Below are 15,703 nucleotides of genomic sequence, written 5' to 3' on the forward strand. Positions count from 1 at the left end.
AGATCACCTCTCATTGATCTAAACTCCAATGTATACAGGCCCATTCATGAAGCCAGAAAGATTCATATTTCATTGTCTTCCATCCTATCCTTTAATCATTCACTTTTACAATCCTCCTCCCTCTAAATAACATCTATTGTAAATATTCCCCCACCTTGCAAGATGCACCCCACACATCCATGGTCCTCACTATGGCAATCTGTGTACATGCACAAAAATTATGGTGCACGTTTTGGAATTGCCTGTTTTGAATATCAACACTAATTAAAAGAGAAAAAACCTCCTTTCCTTCCCACGTTCTAGTTGTTTGCTCCTTCCACTTCCCCACAAGAGCCACATTTAATTTGAAAGGATTCTTCACCCAAAGTTTTCCACCTTACAGATGCGTACTATTCACTTCTGTCACTACTGTGCTGATACTTCAAATTTTTTCCCATCTTTAAACTCATGAAATTCTAATTTTTTTAAAAATGTATTCATTCTCAAGATATAGCTGTTGCTAGCAAGGCCAGTATTTATTGCTCATCCGTAGTTGCCCTTGAGAAGCTGGTGGTGAATCATCTTCTTGAACCGCTACAGTCCATGTGGTGAAAGTGCTCCTGCTGTGCTGTTAGGTGTTAATTTTTTTTTAAAATTTTCTTTTTTCTTGTTTTTTTTCCTTTTGTTGCAGTTAAGGGCAGAGTTAGGGTGTGTTCATGCGCAGTAAACCAAAAACAACCCAAAGTAAGTGTCAAATTATAATTTTATTATATCAGTCCAGGATGCACTCCAGCCCCTGCGGTGCCCTCCGGTCGCGGAAAGTTAGGTGTTAATTGTATCCATGTGATTTATATCAATTAGTGTTAATTGTACTCAGGTGGTGCGCATCAATTGGGAACTCTCTTGTAACCATTTATAAGGGAGCTTATCTAGGGTGTGGGTTGTGTTGATCTCTGTGAATAAAGACTTAGAAGCAACTGAAGACCAGGCTCCAGAATTCTATCCTTCACAACCTGGCTATCCAGTTTAGATCATTAGATAGGGAGTTCCAAGGTTTTGGCCCAGCAATTATGAAGGAATGGCAATATATGTCCAAGTCAAAATGGTGTGTGCATGGAGGGGGCAGTTGGAGGTAATGGTGTTCCCAAGCACCTGCTGTCCTTGTCCTTCTCGACAGTAGAGGTCACGGGTTTGGGAAGTGCTGTCAAAGAAGCCTTGGTGAGTTGTTGCAGCGCATCCTGTAGATGGTACACACTGCAGCCACGGTGCGCTGGTGGTGGAGGGAGTGCATGTTTAAGGTGGTGGATGGGCTGCCAATCTAGCAGACTGCTTTGTCTGGATGGTGCCAGATTTGACACTTTTAATTTGATTGTGCAGCTACGGAACCTGCATCCCCCAGCATCTTCTCTACCATTAATGACTTTAACAAGGCTTTAACAAACACTAAACAATTTCTTTTATTACTAGCTTTTCACTATTGTTTGTAAATCTAGATCTGGAAAGGTAGGTATAGCTAAACATGGACAAATAGTCCATTAGTGTTATCTACCACTATTGTAATCAATGTTTACTCACTTACTCTTTTTCATTAAAATCAACAGACAGGAAAATATGGCCCCATGACTCTCATTGCTATGTATGTAATAGTTGGCCTTTATTACAAGAGGATTTGAGTACAGGAGTAAAGATGTCTTACTGCAATTATATTGGGCCTTGGTGAGACTGCACCTGGAGTATTCTATACAATTTTGGTCTCCTTACGTAAGAAAGGATATACTTGCCATAGAGGGAGTGCAACGAAGGTTCACCAGACTGATTCCTGGGATGACTGGATTGTCGTATGAGGAGAGATTGAATGGACTAGACCTGTATTCTCTAGAGTTTAGAAGAATGAGAGGTGATCTCATTGAAACATACAAAATTCTTACAGGGCTCGACAGGGTAGATGTAGGGAGGCTGTTTCCCTTGGCTGGGGAATCTAGAACCAGGGGTCACAGTCTCAGAATAAAGGGTAGGCCATTTAAGACTGAGATGAGGAGAAATTTCTTCACTCAGAGGGTGGTGAATCTTTGGAATTCTCTACCCCAGAGGCCTGTGGAGGCTCAGTCATTGAGTACATTCAAAACAGAGATTGATAGATTCCTTGATATTAAAGGCATCAAGGGATATGGGAAAATGGTGTTGAGGTAGAAGATCAGCCATGATCTTGTTGAATGGCAGAGCAGGCTCGAGGGGCCGGATGGCCTACTCCTTTTCCTATTTCTTATGTTCTTATGTTTCCATGGAAACAAAGGGGCAGCACGGGCTTTTATGAGAGGGGAGGGGGGAAGAATAGAATGTTAATTTTCAGGTATGCACATGATAAATACAATAGATTGTTCTACATTTTGTCCCATTTATAGATGTGTCAAATACAATTAAAAAGTATTTTTGTAATTTGTCATTCAAGTTTGGTTTTATTTGCGAATAAGACTTTGCTGACGTATAAGCCCTGAATGAATGAGCATAGCTTTACTCTCTTGTGTGGCAAACCGAGTGTCCCACTGCTCTTTATCCAAGACCATTTCCATTTAAAGTACTGTATTTAACAAATTAATTCCCACAGTTCCTAATTTACTGTAATTGGAGCTGTGACACAGTGATCATTCATTCCCAGTCAGTGGGCAATTAAATCAGTCAGTGTATATAAATAATTTACAGAAAGACAAGGCATCTATAGCCTTTGAGAACTACTTATTTCTAACACATAAAGCAATATTATGCTTTTATTCATGTTTTCCTAACAATATCCTTTGTATCTCTCCTGTAATTTTACAGTTCCAACAGTTGATGTTTTCCAGACATCAACAAAGGATCGATTTGGACTGGGACATCAATTGAAAAAGTAAGTCTTTCAGAAAAATTATAAGGTATTTAAAGAACAACAACAACTTGCATTTCCATAGCTCCTTGCACTGTGGGAGGTGCCATCTTTCGGATGAGACGTTACACCGAGGCCCCCGTCTGCCCGCTCAGCTGGATGTAAAAGATCTCGGGCTCTATTTTTGCACCCGCGATCGGGTGCGTTCGTGGTGGGGGGGCTGCGAAAATCCGGGATTCCCAGGGCGGGTCCAGAGCCCGGCTCCAACCTGCCCCATTTCCGGGTTCCCCAGTGACGAGCTCACATGCGCGCGCAGCCCCCGCATGTGGGACTCCCGCCGGCAATTAAAGCCGGCGGGGTGCCACTTAAAGTACTTGAACAGGTACTTCAGGTTGTTTGCAGACCTGATTGACCTGATATTTTAGGAGGGATCGGATTTTGCAATTAACTGAGACTGTTTCCCGTACTGGGGGAAACACTCCCAGTTGAAATGGACGTGTTGCAGCCACCAGCCTGTGGCAGCTGCAAAAGTCCATTTGACAGGTGGGGTGGGGAGACCCTCACTCATTGCAGGAGGCCACTCTATCACTTTGGACAAAGTTTGGCCTCCACCACCCTCCTCCTAACAATCAAATGCGTAAACTTGCACACTTACCCCGGTGTCCAGACACATTTACCTACCTTGCGGACCCCCTCAAATGTACATCTTCCAGATGGGGGCCGCCGTAGCTGCAGTCATGACATCCTCGGAGGGCGAACAGCATCACCAGCCTCGCCGGCCCGCCGTCCACCTCTGACACATAGAGCTCCACAACACAGTGCTGTGACACATCCACCTGCACAGCAGGAGGGAGGGCAACCGCAGAGAGAGATGCTTCGCAGTGGACACTACCCTCGCCAAAGGGTCTACAGACCGAGGCTCAGCTTCCATGGACATGTAGTCGTGGACATCTGCAGCCTCCTTCTTGCCGAGCTGCTCCCGGCTGGCCCGAGCACTATCTTCTTACCTGTCGCTGTCAAAGACACCACTGCCCTCAACTTCTCCTCCGCATCCTTCCAGGGTGTCACCGGGGACATCACTGGTCTCAGTCGTCTGCACAAAAGAGCTCTGCAAATACACCTACACCCACTCTGCAGTGACACAATGGGTCTTCATAGTGATCCTCCGGAAAGGGCATTATTGCACAAACCAGACAAGATTCGCAAAGACGTGGCAGTAGTGGTGACAATATAATATGTTATGTGAGTTGAGCAAAAATCAAACATAGGTAAACACCATGACAAACCCTCAAACACCCTTCATGCTCACGACACGTTTGCCTTACGCTTCCTACTGCACATGTGTGATGCATGCCCTGTGGCTGCAGCACAGGTAGTGGCAGGTTGAGTGAGGCTGACCGTGAAAGAGATGCATCAGAGGGTGAGTATGAGATAGAGCCATGAGACTGTATGAGGATTGGGTTGAGTGGTAGTGGTTGGATGAGTACTGGCAAGGTGAGTAAGTGCAGGTAAGATGAGGATGAGCTTTGAGTGGGTATGAGGGGTGATGTGATAGAAGAGTGTTGGCAGTGCAGAAGGAGATGTGGGGTGGGGGCGGTGATGTGGCAGATGGAGTGTAGGGGAATGAGTAAGTGTACTCACTTCGGCTGACCTACTTAAGTGATTGAAGCGCCTCCTGCACTGTATGCAGGTGGGCGATATGTTGGTGGTGCAGGTGACCTCCTCTGCCACCTTGAGCCAGGCCTTCTTGGTGGCAGAGGCAGGCCGCTTCCTCCCGCCCACTGGGGGGAAGATCTCTGTCCTCAACCTCCTCCTCACCCCATCCAATGATACCTGGAGTGAGGCATCATTAAACCTGGGAGCAGCCTTCCCCCTGGGCTGCTCCATGCTGTAATTTTTCCTATTTTCTGCAGCATCCGTCAGTGGAGGACTGACCCTTTAAATAGAGCTCCTCCAGCTGACGGACCTTGCTACGCATGCGCAGTCCGCCTGCTGCACAGCTTACCAGCGGGAAACCCGGAAGCACAGGTAAGTGGCTCCAATTATCCTGTAATTGCATGCGGAACACCCTGATTTCACCAGGCACGTTACCCACGCGCCCAGTCGACCCCCCCGCTGAGAACACGCCGCCCTGCTAATATCGAGCCCCTCATGTCACTATTTCGAAGAAGAGCAGGGGAGTTCTCCCAGGTATCCTGGCCGATATTTATCCCTCAACCAACATCACTGAAACAGATTATCTGATCATAATAACATTGCTGTTTGTGGGACCTTGCTGTGTGCAACTTGGCTGCTGCATTTCCTACAGTTTCCTACGTTTACAACAGTGACTACACTTCAAAAAGTACTTAATTGGCTGTAAAGTGCTTTGGGACATCCTGAGGTCGTAACGGGCCCTATTTAAATGCAAGTCTTTGCTGCATAATAAATAAGATATTAACAGGTGCTACTGGCAACACTGAATGCCACATGCACCCATTCTGTTCTGGCTATAAGTAGTTTGTGTTCTTTAAATCTACCCATTTTCACATTACTGACCTACGCAGAAGACATCGGAGAATGTCTGCAGTTCAAATTATAAGGACATAAGAAATAGGAGCAGGAGGATACAGCTCCTTGAGCCTGCTGCTCCATTCAGTTAGATCATGGCTGATCTTCAACCCCAACTCCACTTTCCTGCCTGATCCCCATATCCCCTGATTCCCCTAGAGTCCAAAAATCTATCCTCTCAGCCCTGAATATACTCAACGAGTTGCAGTTGCATCAGTGTTGCCGCTGGCACTCTGAAACCTATACTACAATGTGCGTGTGGTGGATCCCAGAATGCCTGCAACTTTACATATGGCAGAGATCTCGAATGACAGAATGCCCATTGGCTTGAGTGACCTGCAGCATTATTTATTTGTCAAGGGAGGCAATCTTTTCACTTTGGTTATTATACAACAGAAGTAAAAGCAGCTACTCAGCAGGTTTTCAGCTGAAATGAGAGTCTGCAGAACAGGACACGCATTTGAAGGATGTCTCCAGATTTCTAGTGGAGCAGATGACAAGTCCCAATGAGCTGCTCGCACAGTAGGAGCGAGTCAGCTCAGGGAAACTTGCATAAAATAAAGTCCGACTTACAGATACAATTATCATAGTGAATGAATGGATGCCAGGTGTTTTAGCTGGAGTGAGTCTACCTTGGTGACACAAATAAATTGCAAGGCTTGAAGCTTTAAAATGCCTTAATGAGTTGGAACTGAATTGTCGTTCTGAAACTATAGCGACTAACTCGTACTTCATTCGTGCAGCAGATTTGACATCTCCATTTTATTACTCCGACAGAATTATGCAGACTTTTGTTACACACCAGTGGAAGCAGAACAGCAAGGAGAAGCTCAACTGTCCCCATGGCAAAAAGATGAGTGAGAAGAAGGTGAAATCCCCTCTGCACATTTTTTCAACGTTGCGCAGGTAATGTGGCAAGGAAAGACCATCTCCTTCTGGCATTAGTTCTACTTGGAACTGGGCATTGTTTTTTCATTTTGTGACCACAAACTCAACTTAGTGCCCATTCTGTCAGCATATGGGAGCAATGGCCTCACAAAGCACACTTAATTGTTGATGGGCTTTTTCTTTTACCATTTTTTAAACATACTTTTAAATTATATGGATTAATAATTGGGTATCTGTACCCTTTGTTTTTTTTTCTTCCAAGTTGGGCCCTTAATGTTTCTGCACAGTTTCAAGCAACTCTTGGTTAAATACAGAACCAGAACTCCTTCAGTGCACAATAGGAGGAGGGGATCATTGCAAAACCAGACGATTGATATAAATGCTCACCAGACTGCAGGCAGCGCACTTCCACCCTCCCTCTCTCCTCCCAGTGCACCTGTTCCTGGACAAGTGTTCACACAGACAACTAAAATATCTAAGTATTTGTAGATCCAGTTTTAGTGCTTAAAGCTGATACAGATTGAGGTAAAAAATGATTCTGGTTTCAGCTTCTGCTTCAGTTTCAATGATGCAGCATTGGAGCTTTCAGGGAACTTAAGGAACATTGGAATAGCTGTAGGCCCCTCAAGCCTGCTCCACTATTCAATTAGATCATAGCTGATCTGCACCTCAACTCCATTTACCTGCCTTAGCTCCATATCCCTTGATATCCTTACCTAACAAAAATCTATTGATCTCAGTCTTGAAAGTTCCAATTGAGCCAGAATCCACTTCCTTTTGGGGGAAGAGAGTTCCAGATTTCTAGTACCCTTCATATGGAAAGTGCTTCCTGATTTCACTCCTAAATGGCCTAGCTCTAATTTTAAGATTATGTTCCCTCATTCTTGATTCCCCCTTCAGAGGAAATAATTTCTCTGTATCTACCCTATCGAATTCTTTCAACATTTTAAACACCTCGATCAGATCACTCCTCAATCTTCTTTACTCAATGGAATACAAGCCAAGTTTATGCAAGCTGACCTCATAATTTAAGCCTCTAAGAGGATATGTTTGAACAGTGGAAAGAGCAGGAGAGAATCACTCTAAACAAGAGATTAAAGTCTCAGTCACAAAGGTAACAGCCAGGGATTAGATGTAAAGTACATGATAAAGAATGCATATTTAAGATACTTATTCATGGCTTTCAGAAAGGAATTGGATAAATACTAGATGGGGAAAAAATTTGCAGCGCTACAAAGAAAGAGCGGGGGAATGGGACTAACTCATTGCTCTTACAAAGAGCTGGCATGGGCTCGATGGGACAAATGGCCTCCTTCTGTGCTGTAACCATTCTACGATTCTATAAGGGTAAATTCTTCCACAGTTTGATTTCTTACTCTACCAAATATTGTAGACAAAATGGTAGAAATCTTGGTGGTACCATTGTGACACGAAGTGTGGAAGAGCCAAATTTCCATCTGGCCTGACCGTGACCCCACCCAAAACTCAGGGACAGGACCATTGAAATTTTTAGGGACAGGCACCTGTGTCAGTATTGACACTACTGGATTGCCCAGCCCATGGGCCAGCTGGAATTTCAGAGCAGCGGCTTGCCATTCCATCAAGTTGGTGCGAATGGGTTGGTCTGGCTGTAGACTTTACTGGCCCTAATCTGTTTTGCTGCTACTCCCTTGCTGGTAGGCCCATATTTAAACCGCAATCGGTCACTCTGGGATTGATTGCTGATTGAATATGGCATTTTGGGGCCTATATATGGCCCTGCACAACAAATATGGCTGCCTTGTGCAGACATACTTACTGCTGGCCATACAAGAAGTGTAATTGGTGGGAATTTCATGGACTCCAAGATCCCACGAGGCACGCTCACAAGAGTAACGTCGGGATGGAGCGGGAGTGAATGGAAGCAGCAGTTTGCCCCAATTTCATGCTCCTTCACTCCTTGTCCACCAAATTTATGCCCCAAAAAAGAATGGGATTTGGAGGCTAAAAATTTTAACTCTTATTCCTACGAAAAGAAGTTAACCTATTTTTTTTTTCTAATCTTCTATTAAAAATACTTTAAAGTTCTTAAAAATCATTCAGTTGAATCTAGCTCTTGCCCCACCCCCCATAAAAAAACTGTACCAGATTGCAACAGGAGGATCTAAACCATAGAACCAGAGAAATTTATAGCATAGAGCGAGGCCATTCGGCCCATTTTGTCTGTGCCGGCTCTTTCCTAGTGTGATCCAAACTAATCTCCCTGCCCTGACATTTCCCCACAGTATCTTCCTCTGCTTCAAATATCTGTTCAATTTTCTATTAAAAGATGCAATGATCTGTCCCTCAACCACTTCCTGTAGAAAAGCATTCCATTCTCCAACAACCTTCTGCATCGAGTAATTTCCCCATAACCTCTCATCTCACTCTGTGATAATTTTAAATTGATAACCCCTTGTCACTGTCTCCCCAATAAGAGGAAATAGTTTTTTTCTTATTCAAGCCCTCGTAATTTTAAAAATCTCTATTAAATCTCCTTTTCGCCTCCCCTGCTCCAGTGGAAATAGTCCTAGTATCTCAAGTCTATCTCCATAACTAGAGTTTCCAAAATCTTTGGCCATTAATGATAATAAAGGACAAATCTGTCAATTTTAGAGCTTACCCAGTTTGGAAAGACAGTGTACCATAGGGTATATTTTATGAACATGCAAATTAATTTTAATGGATGTAAAATTCTGCTGATCTCCATGACCAAATTCCCAAAGCACGCTCTCCGCAGATGAAGCTCCACAATGGGAGTACAAATTTGTAAAATTGCCCTAACAGTCACAGGTTTAAATATTATGGGGCTGAAATTCCATAGACAGTGAGCCCTTTGCACTCATGCGCCCCGTGCTAATGAGGTGCACTCCCACTAACCCCGTAAATTCTAGCAGGGTCAGTTTTGAAGGAGACTGCCAGATCTCAACCCAAGGCCTCTACCTTTCAGTTCTGTTCAACAAGGTCTGTACTGTTTTTTCACCCCATAATCTCCTCCTGTCCATTATATTGCATTCTCCCTAATGGCTCTCATAACCTGTTCATTTAGTGGTTTTATTATCAATATCACCAGCAAAAATTGAATATGCACAGTTGCTCAGAAGTCATGACCCTCAATCTGACTGGAATGTTTCCTGCTGTTGGGGTAAGATTTCAAAACCACATTGCTGGCCTGAGAGCTCAGCCCACCCACATCCAGGCACTATGCAAGTTCCAGCACCCAGCTGTTGAATGCACCTCAAAATACCTCCTCCCAAGAAGGGTGTCAGTGCCTCTCATGGCAGTGTTGATGAGCCATTTACTTTACTAGGTTGGTTCCTATGTCACTCTTATCATAAGAGGTACCCTGTAAAGTAAATGCAGTTATCAACTGAGTTGATCTGTCCATAGCCTACAACAAGAATACCTGTAAGTCAATCAGCTTTCAGTCTATAAACAAAGGTGATTGAGTGCATGATTCTAATTTACAAAGTATTCATAATCTTGCTAGAACCATAATGCATTGGATTAATGTGCTTGAATTAATCTAAAGTTGAATGAATGCAAAAGTGTTCCTAATAGTTGTTGTCCATTGTATTCATAGAAGTAGCTTAAAATTTAAAACTGAATAAAGCATTGCTTCAATCCTAGGTCGCCAAGTTATCCTCCACCTGGATGTGGCAAAAGCAAATCAAAGTTGAAACCGGAACAAGATGGGATTCCCAAGTCACAGAAACTGTTAAAGAGGAACTGTTCCAATGCTGTCAAGGTGGAAGATGGTTGTGACTCCAAACCTCACAAACCTCTTGGCCGTTCCTTCTCCAGTGACCCCAGAGCTGAACAGGCTAATTCTACAAAGCCACATAAACTTTTAAGTAGGTCGTGTTCTGGTACCATGAGGCTAGATGAAAATCTTCCTTTGAAGCCCCATAAGTTACTGAGCAGGACATGTTCTGGTGACCCCAGATGTGAGCACAACAGTGCCCCCAAGCCACATAAGCTGCTGAGCAAGTCCTGTTCCAGCACTCTGAAGACAGAGGACTCAGATGGACTGAAACACCACAAACTGCTGAGCAGGTCCTACTCCAGCAATGCCAAAGTGGGTAAAACGGAGCTGTGCAAAGAGCCCATTTCTGAGGGTAGAAGACTCTCACTTACCTCAGGTCTCATTGGCATTTTAGCACCTTCCTCTTCATCACAGCCTACAGTATGTAAATTTCTAGTTTTAATTTCTCTCTTTTTATTTTTCCTGAGTGTGAACTTAATGATGGGATTTCATACATTTCAAAGACTAACATTAACGAAAGATAGAGGAGCACAGAAAATTAAAACTAGTCTGATCACAAACATTTATATTCAGGATGAGTGCCACCAACATCTAGTTTAAAATTGAGTTGCAGCATTGAAGTTAGAACCTGCAAATCAAGACTGCAGTAGTCTTACATTGGACTTAGATCTGTGCTGCAGATACATGAAATATTTTCAACTAGAACTGTCCTGTCTTTATCTTAAACCATTAACATTGTAGGCATTTTATAAATCACAGTGTTCCTATAGCAAAGCAAGGTTCTGTACTGTCACTGAATATTTGTGATGAGTATTCAGAGGTCATAGCTGGGCTGCTGTTTGGAATGTCATTGTGACAGAGATTCTCTCTGGAGGAAATCTGACCTTGACCATCTCCCCTCTACAGCAAGCATCCCTTCTATTGACTCAAACAAGCAGTGTAAACAGTACCATTCAAAGATTAGGTAACAGTTTGCCTGCTTAATTGCATAGAGTTAAGAAACCTTGAAGATAGATTTTTTTTTTATAAAGTGGGTGGGGAACTGAAGATGAGGATGATTTTGAATTCAATTATAGGAACTTCAGATAAAATGAATAGTCACTAGAGAAAAGGACCAATAGAGTCAATTCTATTAAATATAATTTCTTTCCATTTCTCATTTTTTGATAAAGCCCCAATTCTTTTCACCAGAATTAAAGAAAAATACTGCTGCCATGTCCTATTATTCTATTAGAAGATGACAAATGAGTCAGACACACACCACATATTTCAAACTATCCCTTTAAGTGAAAGGCCAACAAAGAAAGAAATACTGAAGATAAAATCTTACACAGGCCTCATCTTCAAGTGTTTATCTCAAAAAGACACTCCTCTGTATCATCAAAAAGAACTGGAAGTTAATCAAAAAAAACCTTACCATGAGACAGCTGGAGGGGGGGAACAAAAGTTACTGGATGACATGGTTCACATTTCAGAACCTAGTTTCAGAAATAGTGACATAGATTGTTACTATAATCTCCAATTATTTTCAATTAAGTAATGTCAAGCATATATAAACTTTTTCTTGTCACACCAATCAGAGTTGTAACCAGCTCTCTTTGAAATTACAGTAGCAGTCATGTTATTGAAAGAACTTCATCTTGGAACAAGGCTCAGGAATGCCCCAGCATCAGCAGAACATAGGAAGATAGGAACAGGAGTAGGCCCTTCAGGGTCTCGTGTGATAAGGGTATCATGTGATATGAATATGATAGTGTAGTCGTTATGTTACTGGACTAGTAATACAGACAATGAGAGTTCAAATTGTACCATGGCCGTGTGAGAATTTGAAATCAGTTTTAAAACAAAATCTGGAAATAAAAAGTCAGTACCAGTAAAAGTAACCATGAAACTGTTGGATTGTCATAAAAACCCATCTGGTTCTCTAATGTCCTTTCCTGCCATCCTTATCTGGTCTGGCCTATATGTGACACCAGTCTCACATCAACATGATTGACTCTTAATTTCCCTCGGAAGTGGCTGAACCACTCAATTGTATTTCAAAAAGACTCACCACCACCTTCTCAAGGACTACTAGGGATGGGCCATAAATGCCGGCCTTGCCGGTGATGACCACATCCCCAAGAATTAATTTTTAAAAATAGCTTTTAGTGATTTGAGTACATGGACACCAAAATCCCTTTGCTCCTCCACAGCTCCTACCCTCACCATTAAGAAAATGTTCCAATTTACCCTTCTCGGATCCAGAGTAGATGAGCTCACACTTCCCCACATTGAACCTTATTACACTTGAACCATAGTATTTGTCACAGCGACAATATCGGTAAGCCAATGGACTGTGAATTGTCTTTCTCTCTCTACAGCAGATTTTTCGTTGGCTGGTCTCACACTGTGTAAAACGCTGTGCACACAGCCAGAATCAGTGCATATCCTTAATGACTGCAGAGGAACATGTTCACAGCTGTGGGCAAAATGCTGATTGAGAGACTAAGCGTCAACTTTACCACCTGTTCAGTTTTGGACTGGTCAGTCTGGGCTCTGAGTAGGGTGCATCTGGAAATTTCTAAGATTAAAAAAAGTAAACCAGACCACTGTTTTTGAAATAGGAAAGCAATTTTTTTTCAATTACTGCTTTGTCTTTTCACGTGGAAGCATTAGTTATTAAGGGCTTCAGTTAATTTTCATCACCAGCAAAGTCATTAAGAGGTTTAAAATGAAGAAGCAGTTTTGTTAAAATGGTGAACAGAAGAATCTCACATAACATGTTCATTATTAATATCATGGAGCATGATTTCAACCCACAGAATCCACGCCATTATCCCACTCTCATATTCTGCAATATTGTGGGGTTTTTTGCATGTTATTCACGTTGTTTTATGAATTTGATAAATCTTGTGTGTTGACACAGGCAGCAACCTGTAATATAAATATGTTGAACGTATCACTGTTCAAGCAGAAAACGCATTTCAAGAGTGAAACCTTTGAGAAGAATATTTCTGACGTTTGAAAACAGCACAGGCCTGAATTTCCCCTTTGGCACGCAATGATGAGTCACCGCCAAGGATAAACCTACTATTCACTAGGGTCAACTGACTCATTGCTGGCACTATTGGTTCTAATGCTTTTGAGACAGAAGGCTGTGGGCATCAAGCTCCACTTGAGCACATGGTGTACACTGATGTTCCAGTGCAGTCCTAAGACAAGTCCACTGACTTGTCATATAGGCAACATAGCAGACGTTCTGTGCCAGCATTAACCCACAAACAGCAGTGAGATGAATGACCACTTAATCTATTTTGGAAATTTGGTTGATGGAAGAATGTTGGCCATGACACATCCTAAGAACTCCTGCTCCCCTTTGAATGCTGCCATTAAACCTTTTAACACCCACCTGAACAGGCAAATGGATTGTAGTTTAACATCTTATCCAAAGGGCAGCACCTTAGACAATGCCCCATTCCCTTATTACTGTACTCAAATGCGCTCAAACCATATTATGGGATTCAAACCCACAACCTTCTGACCCAAAAGTGAGAATGCTACCACCTGAGCCAAACTGACACGTTAATCATTAATATTGCACACTAATGCAACAACACCAACTTGCATTTTTATCACACCTTTAACATAGTAAAACATCCCAAGGAGCTTCTCAGGAGGGTAATCAGACAAAAATTGATACCAAGCCAAAGAAGGAGACATCAGGACAGGTGACCAAAAGCTTGGTCAAACAGGTAGGTTTTAAGGAGCTTCTCAAAGGAGGAGAGGTTTATGGAAGAAATTCCAGAGCTTAGGGCCTAGACGGGTTGAAGGAAATGGGGGGTGCACAAGAGGCCAGAATTGGAGGCAAACAGATCTCAGAGGGTTGTAGGGCTGGAGGAATTACAGAGATAGGGAGGGGTGAGGCCACGGAGGGATTTGATCATGAGGATGAGAATTTTAAAATCAAGGGGTTTGCCAGACCAGGAGCCAATTTAGACCAGCAAGCACAGGGGTGATGGGTGAGTGGTTTTTGGTGCGGGTTAGGTTGCGGGAGCAGAGTTTTGAATGAGCTTAACTTTATGAAGGATGGAAGATGAGGGGACAGCCAGGAGAGCAAATACAATAGAAAATATTTTTTTAATTAAACAAAATAGATATAATGATAAAATACTTCTAAAACCCTATTTTAAAACTCTTAAAAATATAAGGGTAGAAATCCTACGATCAATTCAGAGGGGATGGAAGTGTGGCAGGGCAGAACTGCTACTGTGAGCAATCGATGACCCCATCCAAAGTCCCAGGGATAGGGTCTTTTAAACATTTGTGCGGACACCAGCACCCATAGCAAAACAACAGGAGTGCCCACCCAAGTGAGATGGGGCACCTGTCACCCAGATTGGGTCCAAGAAAAAGCGCACATTTTTAAATCCTCCAGTCAGGAGGTTAAGGTGCTAGTTGAAAAGGGGCAGTTAAGTCTTCTGGGGTTAGTTGGCATTCACTTTTAGATCCTAAGACTCCACTTTAGGCCCATAAGGAAACTACGCCTGTTCTCAGCCAAGAAGGGTCCCATTGGGCCTAATGGAGTGCTTAGGGCAGAATTCTTGGAAAAACCTGGGAGCACCCCTGAGGCACACCTAAACTTTTGGGCCAATGTGACAGGGTACAGGCAGAAGAACCCCTAACCCTAACCCTAACCCTAACCCCCTCCCCCCTCCCCTGAGTGCAATTTTTTTGTCATGAATTGGCAGAAACCCAGTGCAAATGGGTTGCATCTGAAAGTTCCCCATCTCACCTGGATCATGACCCAATTCTGCCCCCCAATTGCAAGTTTTCAAACCTATATCTATTATGGCAAGATAGGACATCTGTGACATTGAAGAATTAAGACCGCTAGCCATGGGGAAAAGAAGTTGTTAGGGGAAGGAAGATGTCTTGGGTGGGGGAAGGGATGGGAGAGTGTCCCTGTGGCTATAACAACAACATCAGCTTTGGAAAAGAGAAGACTTCAAGTTGACCTAATTGAAGTTTTCAAGGTTTTGATAGAAACCACACTGAAGAGTTGGTGCTTTGGCTGACATAGTGTCTGCATTGGTGTGAACATGTTATACCATCTAAGATGGTGGCTCCAGAGGGTGTTTTGTTAGCAGGCTCTACCTGGCTATTCCAAATAACTGTGCATATTTGAAAACCCCTCAGCACGATGACACTACTCCTTTAGTAATAATAGTGTCAGCAAACTTTGTGGATTTTTCCTGGAGTCTTGAGAAACAAAATGCTGATAAATTGATACCTGTCGATCCTTTTTGTTATGACTAATGTTCTCTTTCCATCCTTTTTTCCCATTAGTCTGGCTATAATGCAAGAACACTAGTATCAAGGGAGCATGGGTTTCTCGTGCAGGTAAGGAGTTCATCAGCATCACTGCTTCAGCCATTAGCCAGGCTCTTGCTTTTTCATAATTAAAGACCCTTTATTTTGTGCAGACCATTGAGTACGCAGAGCAGCGGATACCTATCCTTAATGAGTACTGTGTGGTGTGTGACGAGCCCCATGTCTTTCAGAATGGGCCGATGCTCCGAGTGAGTAGAACCTTTACGCCTTTTATTTTGAACTTGTTTATGCAATCTGATGTAGTGAGTGTGTACTCAATGATTAGAGTG

At 43.0% G+C, this 15,703-nt stretch overlaps 1 protein-coding gene across 1 annotated transcript in view; it reads left to right on the forward strand.

Moving 5' to 3' along the window:
- Nucleotides 1-15,703, forward strand: part of parp8 (poly (ADP-ribose) polymerase family, member 8) — a 358,889-nt gene that overhangs the window by 253,529 nt on the left and 89,657 nt on the right. Inside the window, exons 10-14 of the mRNA XM_067985593.1 lie at nucleotides 2,797-2,863; nucleotides 6,167-6,295; nucleotides 9,926-10,481; nucleotides 15,390-15,443; nucleotides 15,527-15,622. Coding sequence (XP_067841694.1) covers nucleotides 2,797-2,863; nucleotides 6,167-6,295; nucleotides 9,926-10,481; nucleotides 15,390-15,443; nucleotides 15,527-15,622 — 902 coding nt within the window. The remainder of the gene's footprint in view (nucleotides 1-2,796; nucleotides 2,864-6,166; nucleotides 6,296-9,925; nucleotides 10,482-15,389; nucleotides 15,444-15,526; nucleotides 15,623-15,703) is intronic.

Source organism: Heptranchias perlo, chromosome 1 (genome assembly GCF_035084215.1).
Source record: "Heptranchias perlo isolate sHepPer1 chromosome 1, sHepPer1.hap1, whole genome shotgun sequence".
NCBI lineage: Eukaryota > Metazoa > Chordata > Chondrichthyes > Hexanchiformes > Hexanchidae > Heptranchias > Heptranchias perlo.